This window comes from Thamnophis elegans, chromosome 8 (assembly GCF_009769535.1).
Source record: "Thamnophis elegans isolate rThaEle1 chromosome 8, rThaEle1.pri, whole genome shotgun sequence".
NCBI lineage: Eukaryota > Metazoa > Chordata > Lepidosauria > Squamata > Colubridae > Thamnophis > Thamnophis elegans.
This window is the reverse complement of record NC_045548.1, coordinates 40,365,430-40,386,052: the sequence shown is the minus strand read 5'-3', so window position 1 is coordinate 40,386,052 and position 20,623 is coordinate 40,365,430. Positions and strand designations below refer to the sequence as shown.

The 20,623-nt window shown below is 31.7% G+C and overlaps 2 protein-coding genes across 6 annotated transcripts in view; one reads left to right on the top strand and one right to left on the bottom strand.

Moving 5' to 3' along the window:
- The window catches only part of LOC116511999, a 13,111-nt gene extending 11,620 nt beyond the window's left edge, over positions 1 to 1,491 (bottom strand). Inside the window, exon 1 of the mRNA XM_032222271.1 lies at positions 1,432 to 1,491. Coding sequence (XP_032078162.1) covers positions 1,432 to 1,491 — 60 coding nt within the window. The remainder of the gene's footprint in view (positions 1 to 1,431) is intronic.
- The window catches only part of PLAG1 (PLAG1 zinc finger), a 22,506-nt gene extending 1,883 nt beyond the window's left edge, over positions 1 to 20,623 (top strand). The window contains exons 2-4 of one of the 5 annotated variants that reach the window (XM_032222813.1): positions 10,054 to 10,158; positions 16,429 to 16,787; positions 17,276 to 20,623. In XM_032222813.1, coding sequence (XP_032078704.1) covers positions 16,546 to 16,787; positions 17,276 to 18,533 — 1,500 coding nt within the window. In that variant the 5' untranslated portion in view covers positions 10,054 to 10,158; positions 16,429 to 16,545 and the 3' untranslated portion in view covers positions 18,534 to 20,623. Of the gene's footprint in view, positions 1 to 10,053; positions 10,217 to 13,861; positions 16,788 to 17,275 lie in introns of those variants that run through there. The other 4 variants (XM_032222812.1, XM_032222816.1, XM_032222815.1 and 1 more) reach the window with 4 other exon arrangements.

The following is a 20,623-nucleotide window of genomic DNA, read 5'->3' as shown; positions in this document are numbered from 1 at the left end:
CATAATTACTTCACTTGGTTTGTATTTTACAAAGCATGCAATCTATAGTTTTCTCCAGATAAAAACGATGTGTTCTTTGCATCATATTAAAGTTGATGTGAAAGTGCTGCTGATGTTGATTTCCACGTGGGATCAGAGACAGAGCAGGGTATCTTAAAGAGACAGCTCCTCTTTTAGCTATCCTTACCTATGTCACTCTAGCTAAGGCAACGCAGTTGTCCTGTATTTGCTAAAATGTAAATCCATATATTAAACTCAGAAGGAGACTGACCCCTTAAGCTGACAGAGTTGGACTAGTTCCAGTGTGATTTCTAAGGATATTGATTGGATCTATGTATTTACATGCTGTGATGCCATAAGGCTATATTGTACAGTGGCTGAATTTAAATTAAATTGTGCTTTGAAAATTGTTTTTGTAATGTTATGTGTAGAAACTGAAATAGTTTCTGCAAGTTATAGCATTATAATTTCTTAGAATAACAAAGTTTCCTTTATATTAACATAAATTCAATTGAAGGCATGAGGGAGCTGATAATTACACAATATGGGGGTTGAAATGAAGTAAAGTATGTCTTTTTATGATATTCAAACCTGGTCAAAATATATGGCTAGATCACTTAGGAGACCTAATTTGTATGAAATCCTTACATATGCTTATGATGTCTACGTTGTTTTCATTGAAATACAATATAAAATGAAAGCAGGTGACATTTTTAGAATCCGTGGGTAATAGTCACCTAATAATTTGAAGTTCCAGTGCCTTTTAATATTAGTCTTTGTGATATAGAATTCACCATACATGTTTTAAAAGCTTATAGCAATATACCTGAAAAAATATTGTAACACCTCTCATGCACACACATCTAACACACTTGCTTTTACACAGTGTAAATTATAAAGTGAATTCAGATAAGTATTCTACCCAAAAGGTGAACTGAATGTTGAGATGAAAGTTATCACTGTTTATTTTGTGTCTCTGTTTTAGTGTCTTTTACGTGAGCAACTGAAAGATTATAGCCTTGTGATCATACATGTTTTGTCACTTCCTTGGATAAATGTATTGACTGAAAAATCCTGTGGCTTAATACCTTTGCACAAAAACACCAAATTTTCAAGTTATCTCTTTAAAAAAAATCATTGCAATTATTTTTAAAGAATATATTAGTTCATTTGGGAAAGGATTAGATTATTTTTAAACTAATGAAGATTCACCTATGTTTGCTATATAATGTAATATTTCAAATACAATAAAAAACTTTTAAGAAAAACAATCTTTCGAATAACTGATGCATGCCATGTGTTTTAAGAATGTCACGAGTGACTGAGATTTGCAGTACATAAGCAATTTTGAAACACCAAGTAAAGTCACTATATTCATAAGTATATATAGAGGAATAAATAGGAAATAGACATGTAGTCTTCCATTCTTACCCTAAATACATGATACACTGGCATTTGTGGACCATGAATAGAAATTTTCAACATTGCCATTAACCGTAATGCTGAGTTTTGAGCATGAATCTTGATTACTCTAGAGTTCACATTAAATTGTATTTCACAGAAGAACAAATAAATTTTATCTGCCTTTCATAATAGAAATGGTCTAAAATAGATTTACAGAACTAGTATTTGATATAGTTTTATGCGGTATACTGAAATCATAATAAATTCATTGTTAAAAAATGAATTGTTCTGAAAAATACAATCTGAATTTTATTTTCTTGCTGTTTTATGAATGTTCTCCATTTATAGAAAAGTTTAATGAAATTAAATTAGACTGTTGTTTATCCCTAAATATATTTAAAGGTAAAATATTGAGAAAAGTGCTCCTAGAATATATTTTATTTTTTTAACAACAGGTGAATTTCTAGATTCTTTTCATCATTTAAAATTTTTAATCTTTTAAAAATTGGATAGATCTCCAAGAATATAGTTCTTTTATTACTGAAAATATACAATTCTTTTTAAAAAGTTAAAACAATGTTTTAAGAAGTTATATTGATTATAAAATTCTTGAATTAATATAAAATCCCACCTTCTATTATGCTATAATGTTAGAAATTTCATAGTTCTTCGGAGCATTTTATTCTCCATGCTACTTTATAATTCAACCTTGTTCCACAAAATCTTTTAAATTTTAGTTAGATATTCATGCTTGTTGCATGAATAATTAAATTATGATATTCAACCTATTACTAATATCTTTCCACTGTAATTTTACTCTTTTGATATAGAGGTGTAAGTTGCTCAGTTTAATGCATTATCTCAGTCATTTATGTAAATTTGTTTTACACTTAGAAAAGTCTTCGAAAACTGCTTTAAATTATGTACTTTACACTTAGAGATTATCATTTGTATTTGATAAGTTTAATTGTAATGGTTTTCACACATGTTAAACTTTAAAGGGATACTGAATAATTATGTGTTAAAGGTTTATAGTATCCAAATCTTCAGTGAGTCACACTAAAATGCTAAAATGTCTTAAGTGATGACAATATCCTTCTGAAAGAAGATAGAGATTCCAGTAGATTTTAGCAGAAGGATCTAGTAAATATCTGAATGACATGCTGATCACTTTTAACCAATTTAAAAAGTTTTAGAGAACTATGAAAATAAATGAACTATGCAAATATAATTTGTACTTGTCTGAAATAGAATGTTTAAAAATTTACAGACAGCTACTGCTTTACGTAAATGATGCAAGAAACAAAAAAGTCTATATTTAAAGAAAAAAAAGCGGTTATAAAGTACTTCTTTCTTTGTAATAATGCAGATTTTTGAGGATGAAACAGAAGAGTGTTTTTCTGAAAAACAGTAAAACTAATTTGTCTTAATTTTATGTGTCTTTTAGTTGGTATTGAATAGTACAATTATATGTATAATGCATTCATATAATCTGTGTGTGTCTGTTGTGTCTGCACATCAATTAGATAACCAAAACTACAGTACTAAGGTAACCATGATATAAGTTAGTACTTTCAGTTAACGGTATAAATTTTTGAAAGACCTTTATCTTCAAACAACTAGTATGCATATATTTGTTAAAAATTACAATTCTTATCTATTTTAACAATTGCTTAATCCTGTGTATTACTGCAAAAAATACCCAGAGTTCGTGAATGTGTAGAAATTGGGCAGTTTTTTCGTATTTTGTAGAAATTATAAAACTTAGTACTATAAGTGGAATAAAAGGTTTATTAAATTAAAAAGCTTTCTTAATCTATTCCCAAATGAACTTCTTACCATGTATTTGTATATTTTTGCTCCAGACCACTAAATACCCAAACAGTTAAGAGATATAATTTAAAGTGTGACATCTGTTGTAATTTTTCAAAACAAAAATGTGGAGCAAGATGTATATAAAATGAGAATCAACTTCATTTCATATCTCTCTGAAAGGTTAGGGATATGCTATTCTATTGGACCTAAGTGAGCCAAGAGACTTGGGAGAAAAAGAAATAGGAACATGAAGAAAGATAATGGAAGCATAGTTTGAAGGGGGAAAATGAAAAAAAATGAAAAGAAAATATATTTGGAAAAACTATTGTAATCACATTTGTGGTGTGTATATGTAGAATATCCCTGGAAATCAGATTAAAAGTTTTAGCAGACATTAGTTTTTAGGCAGTTGTCAGCTAAAATTAATAATTTATTAATTAATAATGATTATTATGATCCATGTAATGATGGGATAAACTGGATCACTTTCCATTTTAATAAATGGAATCTGTGTTTTTTTCATCTTTTTTGAGAAATTGAAAAGGGTATCTTTTATGTTACATTAAGTGGATATACATTTATCTATGGAATTCAGAATGCTGTTGTAAAAACAATTTTTAAAAAATATCAGCACAACAATTGATGACTAAGAGAGGAATTGTAATTGGCTCAAAAAAAGATACATAGATGAAAATAATCGTAGAAATATTGTATACTTTTGTTTTAAAATAATAGGAATACTTTTAGCTAAATTTAATTATTTGACAAATCAATTCTTAACATTTTCACAATTATTTGTATAACATGCTAAGATACAGTATTTTCTTATTGATGCTATATTTTAAACTATATATTTTTGTTTGAGACTTCAAAGGAAGGAATTTTGCAATTTATATTCTAGAATAACATTTGTTCAGGTATATATATATGATTTAAAATTAAATTAAAATTGATTTTGCTTCATAGAAATAGAATTGGATGTTTGGTAAATACTGTTTCAATCTAATGTCCCATTATGTAATTCAAATTACATTGAATTAATGGTCCAGTAAATGTACAATTGGATTAGGAATACTGCAAATTTTTCCCATAGATGTTAAAATTATATTGCTAGTCTTATTCATGTACTGTTTATTCTGATTAAAATACATACACCATATATTGTAAGTCCATTTCCTTCCTGTCTTACACCCTCCTAAGTGTATGGAACAATTGTTAAACTATTTGTCATGAATGACATTTCAAATGTGGAAGTTACATACAAGTCTCTCCAAACACTGTTCTAGTGCAATATTATTATTTTTCTTACTAAAGGATATATCCTTGTTGTATATGCTTGCTTGCTTGCTAGCTTGCTTGCTTGCTGATGCCTGCTTCTTACTAGTTAATTTGGCTTGTAAATGATTGATTTTCTCTTTTTAGTTTTTCCAGATTCTTAGATAAAATGATTTATTTTCTTTAATAATCAAACAAAACATGTTGAAATAATCTAACCTACAGCGTAAGGTATATAAAGTGTATTAACACAGTATTTTAGATTTTGCTCAAAACTGAGCAAAGTTTAAAATACTGTACATAACACCGTTTATATGTATGCTTAAAATAAAGATTCTGAGAAAGATTTGTAATGGAATAATTTGTATTTTCTTATATTAAAAAAATAGTTCATAATAAATGAAATTAGTTTGCAATGGTTTTAGTATGGTACAAACATGGGAATTCCCTTAATTATCCTAAAGTTGCAGGGAATATTAATACAAATTCTAGTTTTTAAAAAATGATAGACATTTCTTTGGTATTGTAATAAAGTTACAACTGTGCATTTGAAGAGAAACTTATATTTCAGTATCCATGATTTCATTATACTACAAGTTGCTTTTAATAATAAGTTGAAATTGGAAGCAAACCATAAACCACATTGAAATGGGGACTGAATTCTGAAACTTAACTATCTGACAAACTGGATCTACATCTTGTTAATTTTGCATATATAAAAAATACATTTAGTAAAATGTATGTGTTATGGACAAAAAAAAAAGCTAAGGGCTACAAAATTACTTAAATATTGCAGTATGTGAAAATACTCAAAACCATAAAGCTTGTTAATTTTGCATATATTAAAAATACATTTAGTAAAATGTATGTGTTATGGACAAAAAAAAAAAAAAAAAAAGCTTTGGGCTACAATTAATGAAAGCCTATGCCCAGAAAATATTTGAGTTTTTAAAGGGCTACAAAATTACTTAAATATTGCAGTATGTGAAAATACTCAAAACCATAAAGTTTGTTCAATTTGTTTATAACTGTTTTTCTTAGTTATATGTATGATGGCAGACAGCTTCTAAGGGAGTAAATGCATTTGTGGTAGATTCCACAAATCTTCCAGTAATAAAATGCAAATTACATAACAAGAATTTAGTTATTATCACTGTTTCAGATACTCTGAATAACATTACCCTTGCTTAATATGATAAGTAACATTCTAGACAGTATTAATGGAAATTGGGTGTAATAAATAGTTTTCATATTTACTAAAGTGGTCAAAACCTATTAAGTTAAAAAATTTATTAAAGTTTTAGGAATCTCATCTCTATCCAAGAAATTAAAGCAATCTTTCAACTATATACATTATATATTGCTTAGGTCTGACATGCAAAAAACAAGTGCAATTTCATATGATTTTAGTTTTTGCATAAGACAGTGAGCAGTCCTATATGTATGTAGTTTTCTAGACACAAGAGCACTCTGATCTTGCGTCTTAATTAAAGAATTAAATGTAATTGAGAAATGAGTCCAGTGAACTGAATCCAAAATTTCCTTGCTATTTTTTTTAAAATGCTAAGGCATTTTTCTTTACTCTGCAGTCTTTTTGCCTTTTAACAACTGAGAAGATAGTGTGGCAAACTGCAAAAATAATGAACAGGCAATATAGTGTTAGGTAAAGTTAATACAGTACTACACTGAAATATACATTCCATTTTAAAGTTCTGCATTTTTGCAATATTAATGTCAAATCAAATGTGAAAGACATTCCCTGAAAGCTTTTGTAACTGATATGTTTATCAGTTTTAATGCAAAAAAACAGAATAATTGTATTTCTGGAAAAATATACTGATATCATTTATAAAAGTATAAATTAGTAATTTCTTTCAAAAACTATTTTATTTTGATAACATTATCATAGGAATGTTGCAACAGTTGTAAGGGTGAAAACCAGTCATGAGTCACTTTTTTCAGTGCTGTTATAACTTTGAATGATCACTAAACGAATAGTTGTAAGTCCAGGACAACCAGCACTTCCACAGACAATGCTAGTTCCAAAAGAATTCTCAACCTGAAGATCTGGACCTTTTCCTTGACTATCAAGTATGGAAGTTCAAGATGAATTACAGTAAAATAAACATTTGCAATATGATTGAAAAATTGTTGGTGTCCAAAGAATCCTACGATTGTTGCAAATAAATATTATTTAAGAATTTTACAGCATGAGATAATATTATAATTTTAATCTCTTGTTTCATTGCCTGGAAGAATTTTACTTAAATAATTCATAAACATTGATGTAATAATGATAATATGAAAGGAAAGAGAAGTTATATTTTTTAACACCTGCATAAATAAGTGTTAAAGAAGGGGGTGTGCCTCACTGAGATATTTTAGTTTGAAGTCGTTGATATGGTAAGACTGCTTCCATATGAAGCAATTTGTTTTTCCATATACAAGTGCATAATCTACAGAAATAAAAACAAAGAATTAATTTGAGGAACATAATCATACTTTACCTATCAGTGGTTAATGGAATTGCTAGTTTAGGCAACCCTTTCCATCCCATCTTAATACAAGCCTCCAAGAGTTACCTGGAATAAAACTCCACAAATAAAAAGTATACCATATATTACTGTATGGTGAAAGAATAATTAGGATACTTTTTTTAAAAAAAAAGCCTTAATATTGAAGTGGGAGAAAATTTCAGTAGGGTTTTCATTAGGTCTTGCCTTCTCAGCTGTAATCCATAGCATCAACAGGAACTTTTAAAAAACGTTGCTATTAGGTATGCAATTTTACACGTTCAGTGAACACAAAATTAGAGAATAGAAGTATTAGTTTAGTATCAAGAGTGAAGATGTGAACTCAAGCATTACAATTTACTCTATGTTGAAGAAGCTACTTCTGTGTGTCTGCAATATATTGGAATGTTTCTCAAAAATGAATCTGCCATAGCTGAAAAAGATGTATAAATAAAACAATTTTTTATCCAGTACAGAAATACTGCATACTTTTTGCCCCCCAAGTCTATTGTAGTGAATTATAGTCATTAAAGGTCTTTTAATAAGCCACTGAACAACTCCACCTGCATGGTTGGATGCCTTTTACTTGTTTAAATTAGCTGCAGAAGATTTTTAGTTTTGTTGCCGACTAAAAATATAGCTTTGAGAGAAATTGCTTTAGCAGAATGTTTGCTTTAGGAAAATTAATGCTTCTTTAAAAACTGTCAGGTTTCAAAAGCAATCCCATTTTCACTTTCTACATTGATAGATATTACAAACACCATGACTTTCCAGAATAATAGCAAAAGAAAGTGTCCTATAAGGACTGTTGCTATTGCTTAAAGAAATAAGAAACACATCACAATATTGATACTTTTATAAAAATGTGTCTGAGCAAGTTAGTGGTTGTTCATCTTCAGCGCAAACCAGACAAACTATTTTAGCATGCTATGTGAATCCAGGCAAAGGCTCTTTTTTTCTCTACACTGCAGTCCCAGCACTTAGATTGATATTCAGGATGATTGGAAAGATGAGAATGTCTTTTTTCAACTTGCTGGATGGATTGAGTAAAAGAGACTGCAGTCTGGAAGTGGCAACCTGAAGCTTGCATCCACCCATGGCCCAGAAGTGTTTGGAGCTAGATAGTTGTCTAGCCAACTATCTTTCTATGTCATAAACAGCCAAGTAATGCTTCTTGCAAACTAGTTTGCAAAATGACTAAGCATATTATCTGAACATTAGATTATGTTACCTATAAAACACTTTAAACTCTAAGTCATGAATACATATTAAAGTTTGCAGGAGACCAGAAATACTTTGTATTCAGACAATACCCGTAAATAATTAGCAAGCTAGAGACATCATTGTTCTTGTCACATGCAGCAGGAGTATATTCTTACAGTGAGATGTGATAATGTAAGACTGGATTCACACATAATGCTAAGCTATAATAGGATGTTTGGTCATTTTGCTTAGCATATTATGTGATTCCAGTAATCAGGTTGGCTTGCTAAAAATTACCATAAATGAATGACACTAACATTTTAGAAGTTCTGCACACCATGAAATTAAATTTGATGACAGTCAGGTTTTCATAGTTGTGGAAACCAATGGCTGCATCATTAATACTATCAAATATAATGAACAGACATTATAAAAATTGTTAGAATTCATACATGGACATAGAATTATTGATCCCAATACATCAAATAGATGTATGAAATATATGAAGATTTGTCCTTATCTGTCCTTAGTTATGACAACTATATCTGTCATTGTGAACTTAAATGAAGTCCTATTGTTTTAGTGAATAATTTTGTTTTCATCCAGCGTTCCCTTTCCTGCGCACCAAATTCTACATATTCCAATAATAGTAATAAATGCAGAATATATAGAAAGTTTTACTTGAAATAGACGGAGATATTTTTTAATACATGGAAATGATAACATTGGATGTATGAGTTTGTGTGTCACCATAACATTATTTTGAAACCAGTACCTTAAGCTTCGATATATTGCTTGAGTGATATATCATGTTTGTTCATTTTTCATGCTTCTACAGTATGCTTTAACAAGAATTTCCAGAAGCAGCCTAGGGAAGAACTTTGATGTTGCATCGAAAATTGAAGACCATAGAGGAGACTCTCATTATCACAGGCTTCTTTAAGTAAAGTAATTTATGTGTCATGTGGGAGGGTGGTGGAGAAAAGATAGTAGTTGTAATGTTACTTGATTTGTTATGTATGGTTTGATGTAGTTTGTTAACTTAACCTGCAGAGAAAAGAGATTGAGACTGACAGACCAAAACATATGCAGAGATATAGAACTTAATTGTAAGCAGGAATAATACAAAGTAAAATGCAGCGTATAGCATGTGAAAGTTTTACTGAATATCAGAGCTTAAAATGAGTATGCTTTTTCATGCAGTATTACATTTCTAGGCACTTGTTTCTTCAATCAAACTTTTTGTACTCCTGAAAAACGTTTTGTTCTAATCATGGATGTACATATATCTTTTCCTGAACAAATACATCTAAAACTGCAGTTTGTATACATAATCCCATATCTGTCAGCTGAAAAGTGACTATTTAATGATCATGAACGCAGCCCCGGAAACGTGGATCTGTTTCACTTTTAATACTTACTATATGCCATAAAATGGATTTTTAAAAACACTGTCCTATATTTTCTTGTTTTGTCCAATGCCATCCTGGAACTTGGGTTTTTTTTAATCAGTTATTTCCAAGTTTGTATTTCCAAGTTTGATTTTTAGATTAATGGGTCATGTTTTGTATAGCAATATTTGATGCACTGAGTTGTGATTATACATATATCTGTTGCTATATAATGTTTTTCTAACTTCAAGATGCTTTGGCGTGAACAGTTTACATGGTTGGTTTATTCAGCTATTTTCCTGAAAATTGTTTAAATAGAAAGGCAAGTTATATGTTCATAAAATAAAGGTATCGTGTAGGCTGCCATAACAGAAACTCAATACAAATTGTGTTAAATATTTGTCTTGGATCATATGATGTCTAGCTCTTTCTTTTTGTTTCTTTTTTTTCAGATCAACAAAAATGGGAAGCAGTAGATTCTGGTTTACTTCTAGAAATGTCAGTGGAACTGGTTAAGACCAAAATCTGAAGTTTTATCTTCGTTTGCCCATCACCAGGTGTGCACTGACAGAGGCTACCATAAAACTATTTTGAGTATGAACATCTTTTAAAATGGTATAATATATATATATAAAAGTATTGTTTTGTTATATAGTTTTAAATAGTATTTGCTACTGTATTATTCATTTTACAGTTGTGAAAGAACGAATGTGAATAATGTGTACTGAAGCTGAAAATAGACATTGCTCAATTTTTTTTCAGCTGGTCTTTGAGAAGTGTAATATTTGAGCAACAATATTAAATACTGTCTGCATTGCTCAGCCTGTACATCCACAATTGAATTAGCAATATTTGACAACTACAAATAATAAGCTAGTATTTAAATTATTTAGAAATTTACCCTAGGGATAACAGAATCAAAAGCAGCTGGGCTTCAAAACACTATGCACATTGTTCATCATTTACATGAAAACTTTCCTGATAATCTTTTTCTGCACTGCTCCTCATATATATTTTCTCACTCTCTACCAAAAAAAACCTCACCCCCTACTGCTTTTGAAAACCAATCATTTTTTGTGGTATTATTCAATAATGTAATTTTAAGGGAAGATCAGTTTTCACTTCAGATAATTCATATGTGCACACCTCTTTCAATCCAGGCCACCAAAATCCTTTTGTTTTGTTTTTAAAAGAACCTATAATTCTGAATTTTATTATGACTTGAATTCACATAATTAATTCATAATTAATTCATTCATAATCAATTAAGTTTAAAGCAGCAGGCAGCAAGCGCTATTTTCCTTTCTCTCATGGGTTGAATAAATGTATATCTTTTGGAGATCACAGGCTGCATGATTTCAGATGGTAAGTCACATCCAGCCCACAGACCAATGATGGCTAACCTTTTTTGGCTCTCGTGCCAAAACCAGGGGGTATGCAGGGGGATCGTGTATGGGCGTGCCACACCAATAATGCCATGTGTGCAACCAGTGCACGTGCTTGAGCGACTAGCAAGCGCCCCCCCCTGCTTTTGACACAGTTTTTTCACCCTCCCCAGGCTCCAGAGGCTTTCTAAAAGCCTGGGGAGGGTGAAAACAGCACTCCCCCTGGATGCCCTCCGGAGGCTTCAGGAGCTTAAGGACTACCTGTAAAATGCTTCCTTTTTCATCTGAACCTGAGGCTCTTATATGTACCATATTATTAATATTATGGAACCTATACTTCGTAGTTCCTAGATGCAATGTATGTAACACATATGTGTCCTGTGAACTTTTGTAGTTATTCTTGAAAAAATGAACATTTGTTGGTATATGCTGTGCACTGGGGAAAAGAAAGCAGACTTAAACCAATAGGGTCAATTCCCTATTAAGCCTTTGTAGGGTATGCTATAGTGGGAAGAATGGATTGGTGAAAATCACTGTCCCTTTTTCTCCAACAAAATTCTGCTGAACCATTAGTTGAAGCCAACTAATATAAAGGACAGGAGAGATAGTAAGAAAGAAGAGTTTAATTTATTACACTCAATTGAATTCAGATGGGCTTGAAGATCAATATTAAGTATGGACAGGAAAGATATGTTGGGGGCAGCCAATTTACAAAATGGGAATGTAGAGTCTGAGAGGCAAGGGTTCTGTTGGCCATCACAATCTAAGATGCATTTATTTTTAAGAATTTGAAGATTAACTAATGGGAAAATAGAGAGCAATACAAGATAGCCATTCTTTCCTGCTCCATAATGCAATTCTGTAAAATCTCTTGCATTTTATTGTTTTTCTTTCTCCGCTTACTGGCAGGTTTTTTAGTGTTCGTTAATCTAGAATTTTACTTATTAGTTCTACATCTTTATATACTTTATTAGTTAAATAGGCATTAGTGTTAATAAGAATAGTTACAAGGCTAGCTTTTTTAAAAATATCACTTTTATTATGATTGTATTGCTAATTTGAGTAGAATTATAATTTAAAAAATGAGATTCTAAAGTTCAGTCTAATTGAATTAAATATGGAAATTTACAGAGCAACATATATACCAATATTATTAATTTGGTTAAGACTCAGTTGTCTTAGAATGTAGGCCTTTTATTGCTTTAAGACAGGTATCAGTTACTTTTTATGGTTGAAAATGTTCAATGTTCTTCCCTCCCTTAGCATATCAGTTATAATACTGAATTGTTTAAGATATGACAAATTTGTGCTTGATAAATATAAATTGTATATCAAACTTTTTTACCAATAAATAACCCCATCCTCCTGTACTTCAGTTTTTAGAATGATTTCAGACTTTTCTGGTGGCCAATTGTTAAGCAATCAATAGTCTCTTGTGGACCTGATATTTTTTCTTCCTTAAATGCCATTTCTTCCTCATCATTTTTGAGTTAAAAATAATTATTACTGTATAGCTGCAGATTTACGAGTCATAGCATTAAAACACGTTTATAAAGAATTCATCAGTTATATTTGCAAAGTGATAAATAAAACTTCCATAACCTCTTTAATTGCAATTAGAGTAAATCTGAAAGATTAGGAGTATTAGGAGCCGAGGTGGCACAGTGGTTAGGGTGCAGTACTGCAGGCCACTTCAGCTGACTGTTATCTGCAGTTCAGCGGTTCAAATCTCACCGGCTCAAGGTTGACTCAGCCTTCCATCCTTCCGAGGTGGGTGAAATGAGGACCAAGACTGTGGGGGCAATTTGCTGACTCAATTTGCTAAAAATCTGTAAACCGCTTAGAGAGGGCTGAAAGCCCTATGAAGCTGTATATAAGTCTAATTAATAAATAAAATAAATAAATATTCATGTACTTAAAAGTCAATATCTGCCTACCTAAGACCAAATAAAATTAGCTATTCATATCTTAAACTATTTAGCTAAAGTGTTGAATATTTGGATGTTTGTGAGAACACCTAAAATAATTCATTTTTATAACATTGGATTTTAAAATATGCATTCTTTAGAACACTTTTTCCTTTAAAAATCATGTATATTTTAAAAGAATTACTGCAATTACTAAACAAAGGCTATTATACAAAAAGAAGATATTTTACATTGATTATATACTTGCTACATAGCAGTAGCAACAGCTAGCAAACACTTCATTTGGATCACATAGTAAATTAATTAAGTCACTATATGAAAAAGCATTGCACTTTTATTTCTGCCATACCTTTTCCTCTAAACATTTCTGTGAATATTTGAAAACCCTATTGAACAATATGAGATGGGTTATAATTTTATTTTCCTTAACAGTCCACTTAACTTGTTCAAGAGGGAACCTGCTTTGCAAGGAGAAAAGTGAGAATGATGAACTTACTGAACTCAAGTTTATTGTAGGATCTAAACCTGTGAATTGGTATACATGAGTATAACAAAACTCTATCCACTGCAAAATCAGTGAGAGGCAAAAAGAGACATAAATATTTACCGTATTTTTCGGAGTATAAGACGCAATGGAGTATAAGACGTTTTGAAGAGGCAAATTAAAAGGGGGGGTTCGCACTCTGCAAAGCTCCCAAAAAGGGAGGTTTTTTGTGAAAAATGGGCCTGGTTTTTTTCTCCCAGAAAAGGCATGAAAGGCTTTTAGGGGGCTTGTAGAGCGTTCCTGGGAGGTGGCCCCTGAAAAAACGAGCAAAAAACGGCCTGTTTTTTGCAAAAATGGGCCCGGTTTTTGTAAAAAAAAAAAATTGCATGCATAGCCTTTAGGAAGCTTATAGAGTACTTCTGGGGGCTGGGGGGGCAAAATTGAGCAAAAAAATGGCCTGTTTTTCACTCATTTCTGCCCTCCCCAGCCCCCAGGAGCTCTCTGAAAGCCTTCTACAGGCTCTGCACGGCAATTTTGGTGAAGGAAGTGGGGCTTCAGGAGACAAAAAATGCTGTATTCAGTGTATAAGACACACCAAGATTTTCAGCCTCTTTTTTGAGGGAAAAGGGTATGTTTTATACTCTGAAAAATATGGTAATCTCAACTCTGTAGCACCATGCCCATGCAAATGAAAGCTCCATAAATTTCCAGAACAAATTTTGATGTCAAAAGGGAAGGGAAAGAGAGAAAGCGGAAAAAAATCCATTACACTCCATTGCTTGAAATTTGTGTTTACAGAAGTATTGGAGTCAATATTATGTTTGTAGTAGAGACCCAAATAGACATAAAAGTTGGGGAACTTTCTAGCAACTAACAGAAAGCAAATACTGGATTATTCAAAGATGTAGAGATCGAGAAATTATTTTGACCAGCTGCTCAAAATTCAGGAACACTGGTTAAAAATACAAAATTGACTGTTGGAACATCAGCAATTCAAATCAAAATTCAAAGTAACATTCAAAATAAAATGTCTAACTAAGAAAGTAAATAGAAGTCCAAGGCTGGATTTACTGCTCTTACCCAACAGTCTTAGTAAGCATTACAGCTTAAACTATGGGCATATATGTAATTCCTTACTTTTCCCTGGCTCCCTTCCTTTTCTCTGATTAAGTATTTGCAAGTTGAGGGACCAACTTTCTTGTCTGTCTAAACAATTTGCTGATCCACATGGTGGGCAGAGTTTAATTTTACTGGCCTAATAAGGATAATTCATCAGGTTTTTTTCTTAGCAGATTTCTTTGCAATCTCCCTCAGCCTCCTTCAACCCCTACCTGTCCTTCTTTCAAAGCTACCTTTATGCACTCTGCAAACACTGCTGTTGGTTGCTCTCAGGGAGATTGGTTTTTAACTTCACTTTAACCCCAACTCAGGATTTACACAACCCTTTTTGCTAGGTTTCTTAGGCTTCAAATCTAACATGGGGTAAGAAGGGACCAGCCATACTTGTTTCTTGATTTCTCTGATAACGTCTTGCCTGACTAAGCCATCTAACCCAGAGGAAGTATCTTTACTATCTATTTTCTGGCTCTTAATACATCTTAGTGAAGAATGGTTCTTCTATTGTAACTTATTAGTTAGCTTATTCTGCAAATAACCAATTTTAATATATATAAAATACATCCTTAAGAGAGAGAAAAGGAAAAGAAAAAAATCAGCTCTGAAAAATGAAGATTCAATTTTTTAAAACTAAAATAAAATTGAAGTTAATCAGGAAGAAAAATGTTAGGTTAATTTGTGTTTTCTACAAGAAACTACCTTTTTCAGGGAAGTAAAACAGTTTTTTATCATTTTTAATATATGTTTTAAGACACAGGTGTCAAACTCACCACATCACCTTGCTGTAATGTGATGTTTTCCCATTTACGGGGATGGGATGGGTGTGGCCTGCACATGACGCATCCTGCCTGCAGGCCACCAGTTTGTACCTCCTGTTTTAAGATATTGGACATTTTAAAAATAGATTTGCCAATTTGAAGGACTGTACAAAATTCTGTGAACAAACTAAGCTTTATTCAGCTTAATATGGCATCTTCTATGCTTATATTTGTCTTTTTTGAAACTGTATGTCAGTTATTCCAATCTATTTCAGTGGCCTTGCTATCTGTGATCCCATTTTAATTTTACCTATCAGGGTGATTAAAATTAAAGCAATTGCACAGTACCTATAGTACTAATACTGAGGTTTAGGTAATTTGGATATAAGATATCTAAATAATTAGCTAATAAATATTAGGCCATTTTCATAAGTTAAAACATTGCATGTAAAAAAACTTACTGAATAGTTTATAACTTCAGAATATACCTGGAGGATCTGCATGTGTGAATACTCTCATAATATTTTTTTAAAAAATTATTCAGGATAAGATGTTAAAGAAACAGCTTGGTTAAAAATTTTCTGATTTGCAAATAATAAGAATGGTTTGGATTGCCTGTTATGCTTTTATTTTTATATAAAGTTTGGGTTTTTTTCCTATTTTTTACAGATTGTTGCTTTTATATAAGACTTCTAATTCTCTTGCAACTTTATATGAAGAAGAGAGATGTAAAAAGTAAAATTAATAATATAAACTTGAGACCCTTCAAACATGCAGACCTTCTTTCTATTCTGTAGTATTACTTCCTTATTGCTGTATCTTATAGCATTCATTTTTCACAATGCTATGATTCAGACAACAATCCTTTGGAAGTATATATTAGCCAAATTGAAGTTTGATTCTAAACTTTCATGAAACAGATAAATTAGTTCAAAAACCTATAAAGCAGTATGAGGTACTTCAGAGTACATGTGGATCTGTCCATCCTGAGCAGTGAATTTTGAGCTGTAATAAATAGTCTAAAAAGCGCCTATATATATTACATTAGACCAGCTGAACCTAATTTTATATATGCTTTATTCAAAAGCATCACATAGCAAGTAAACTTCAAAATTAAGTGTAGTTACAAATAGTTGTTTCTTATTTTTTTTTCCAGTCCCCTTTTGCTTTCTTTAACGACCACATGAAACTTGAGAAGCCATCTAAAGCTAAATCATTTAGTGGAGTTGGGCAGTTCCCAAGTGTCCAACAAGAAGGCCTGGTTTAGGCTGCGATGGCCACTGTCATTCCTGGTGATTTGTCAGAAGTAAGAGATACCCAGAAAGTCCCTTCAGGGAAACGTAAGCGTGGTGAATCCAAACCAAGAAAAAACTTTCCTTGCCAACTGTGTGACAAGGCCTTTAACAGTGTTGAGAAATTAAAGGTTCACTCATACTCTCACACAGGAGAGAGGCCCTACAAGTGCACACAACAAGACTGCACCAAGGCCTTTGTTTCTAAGTACAAATTACTAAGGTATTAAACTCTATTTATTTTTCAGATTATATTATATGTTGGCCATTTTAATATATATCTGTGTACACTCAGCTGACTTTTCTCAGAGGAAATGTTAATTTAGACATCAAATTGTACAATTATAAACTACAGTGCTTAATATTATAAACAAATCTGAATATTGTGTGTCTGTTTTTGAAGAGACAAGTTTAAATCTTTTCAGTTATATAAAGTTGTTACAAAGAAGTGAATAGACTGAGCACTTTGGGTATGGCTATAATAAGTAATACTACATAATAAAATGTTAATGTAACTTAAAATAATTAAAGTATCAGTTGAATAAATTAGCTTATAATGTGTGTTGCTACATTTTAGTATGATATGTATTGTCTGTAGTGACATTTCATGTAAATTTCTTTCAAAAATATTAAGTATTTAGGTACCTTAAAAATGAGCATATGTAGCTTCTGGTGAAAATAAATACTTACAGAATATATCTGTGTTTAAAGGCATATGGCTACTCATTCTCCTGAGAAAACCCACAAGTGTAACTATTGTGAGAAAATGTTTCATCGAAAAGATCATCTAAAGAATCACCTACATACACATAATCCCAATAAAGAGGCCTTTAAGTGTGAAGAATGTGGAAAGAACTACAATACGAAGCTTGGATTTAAGCGTCACCTGGCTTTGCATGCTGCAACAAGTGGTGATCTCAATTGTAAAGTATGTTTGCAGACATTTGAAAGCACAGGCGTACTGCTGGAGCACCTAAAAACTCATGCAGGCAAATCATCAGGTGGAGTGAAGGAGAAAAAACACCAGTGTGAACATTGTGATCGACGGTTTTACACCCGAAAGGATGTCCGAAGACACATGGTAGTACACACTGGAAGAAAGGACTTCCTCTGTCAGTATTGTGCACAGAGATTTGGCCGGAAGGATCATCTAACACGGCATATGAAGAAAAGTCATAATCAAGAACTTTTGAAGGTCAAAACAGAGCCAATGGACCTTCTTGACCCATTTACTTGCAATGTTTCTGTGCCTATAAAGGATGAGCTGCTTCCAGTGATGTCTTTATCTTCCACTGAACTGACATCAAAGCCATTTACAAACACTCTACAATTAAATCTATACAACACACAACTTCAGTCTATGCAGAGTTCAACATCTGCACACCAAATGGTTGCCACATCATTACCTTTAGGAATGCCTTGTCCAATAGATATGGAATCAATTCACACTTCTCACCAACTTTCTTTAAAATATCCACTCAGTTCTACCTCATATACAGTTTCTATGACTGAGAAAGACCAGCCATTGAAAGGGGAAATGGAAAGTTACTTAATGGAACTGCAAAGTGGTATGCCTTCTTCATCCCAAGATTCTCGAGGATCATCATCTAAGTTAGGGTTGGATCCTCAAGTAGGTCCACTAGATGATGGATCTGGGGATGTTTCTCTTTCCAAAAGTTCTGTTTCTATAAGTGAACCTCTAAATACCCCATCACTGGACTTCTCTCAGTTATTCAATTTTATACCAGTAAATGGACCTCCTTTTAATCCTTCTGTTTCTGTGGGAAATCTTGGAATGAGTTACTCACAAGAGGAGGCACACTCATCTATGACTCAGCTTCCTCCACAGGCACAAGACCTTCAAGACCCTGGTATTAATCTTGGGTCTCTTCACTCATTGTCTGCAGCTTTCACTAGCAGTCTAAACACAACCACAACTCTACCACGTTTTCATCAAGCGTTCCAATAACATGCGAAAATGGCCTTGTGACAAATCTGTAGAAAGCCTTAGATGACTTTAAATACTTTAGTGCCTACTATGTCATTTGTAAATCTACTTTTGTACAGTACCAGTCTCATTAAGCCAGTATAAAATTCAAATTAACTTTTAAAATAGTTTGAATGTGTTTGTTCACAGTTGTTTACTCTGGTTGTTAAAACAATCTGTATCCTCACTGCCAATAGATCCACAATTTTTAAAAAGTCTTATGGAAAAGATATTTCCAGAATGTTATGGATCTCTTATTTTAAAGCTTCATTGAGATTTGATAATTTTATAGTAATTTAAAATCTGATAATTTTAAAAAAGAAAAAAACATTAAAAATTCAGTTTCATGAAAAATTTATAAAACAATTGAAACAATGAATTATAAATGAGTACATTTGTTACCAGTATGAAAAATTGTTAAGCTTTTTACATATAGATTTCTAAGAAGGTCTGAAGGACCTATTATTTTTTCTTAAATAATTTCACAATTAAGGGTGTAAATGTATTGCTTCATTTAAGTGCAATTACAAAGAAGTATGATTTGGCAAAAAAAAAAAAAAGTATGCCTTATTGGCAAATCTAACTAGAGACAAAATTCAGAGCCTACCTTGAAATATAAATATTTTTATTTCATCATTCTGTAAATAGCTGTCATTTGCTATTCTCATTTAAAAAATGAGTCAAAAGCCACCGAAAGGTTTTACATGTTGATTTCAATTTGAAGTTAGAAAATGAATGTAAATCCACAAATACGTTTTTCCATAATTACATTGGAGCTAATCACTTTTGAATTGTATTTCATGACATATATGTCCCCTGTGCAAGACCTTTGATAGTAATCTTCCTTACCACACCTGGGTATTTGGCTAGTGATTTTTTTTCAATGCCAAGAATTTAAAACAGGACTCTGAGGAGTGAAGTAAAAGCATATTGCTTATGCCACTTTTACTTAATATTCAAGGTATTTAGAAAAACTAATAGCAAAACAGCTATTCATGCTGTGTGTCAAATTGCTATTTCTTTTCAAAACACATTCTTATATTCCCAATAACCAAAAGAAAGAAAAACTGTGATATAAAAATGGAAAATGTACTTTTGCTGTAATTTGGAAACATATTCATTTATACCTTTAGACTTTTAAATCATATAATTATGTCTATTCATTAGTGTGGTTAAATACATGAGTTTTAAGTAGTTAAAGGAAATATATTTAACAGAAACAAAGTTGCTCCCATTAAGGAGCTTTGGCTCCCAATATTTGTATCATAAGTTCCTACTTTATCGTAGGAACAATATGCAGGTATGATTTTACTATTTTATACTGATGTATTTAAATTTTATTACTGAATAGTAACTTTTTATAAGCGTTTTGTTCCAAAGGCATTAAAATAAGGATGTATTAATAAGGAAACCACCTTTTCAAATTTTGTAAGCTGCTCCAATATGCTGTGAGAATACTTTCTCAAAGTAGTCATTAGCTCTGCTGCATGATTGCTTCTTTTAGTTTCTATGAAACAGATTGCTAAAATGTATCTTTAATGGAATGATTTGTTCAATATTGCTTTTCAGGCTTTTAGCACCATTATTTTAATCCCAGGGGTTGGGGGATTTCAGAAAGGAAAAGTCTTTGTCTTTTCAAAGGACTCATATTCTACAAGAAATGGAAATGTCCTTATGTGCCTTTTTTGTAGATAGTGGATTACTTTCAACCCTTAAAAACTGAATTGGCTTTAGCTTCATTGTCTTTATCCCAGATTTTTTTCATTACTCATAATTGTGTTCCTAAGAAAATACTGTCATTAGACAGATAATTAAAACAAAATTTCACTCATTAAAGAAGTGAAATAAACCAATTTTAGTTTCAGTTTTTCATATTTACCACTACATTACTTATAATTTTTGACAGGGTTGGTATGTATAAATCATGTTATAACAATGTTATCTGTTTTCAGTATTAGTTGCTGGTTACCTTGTTTTTTTAAAAACAAGAACTAGTTTTTCCAGTAATCCTTGATCCATGTTAAAGGTCCATATTGTTATGGCAGCTCTTTCAGGTTCTAAAATGGGATTAA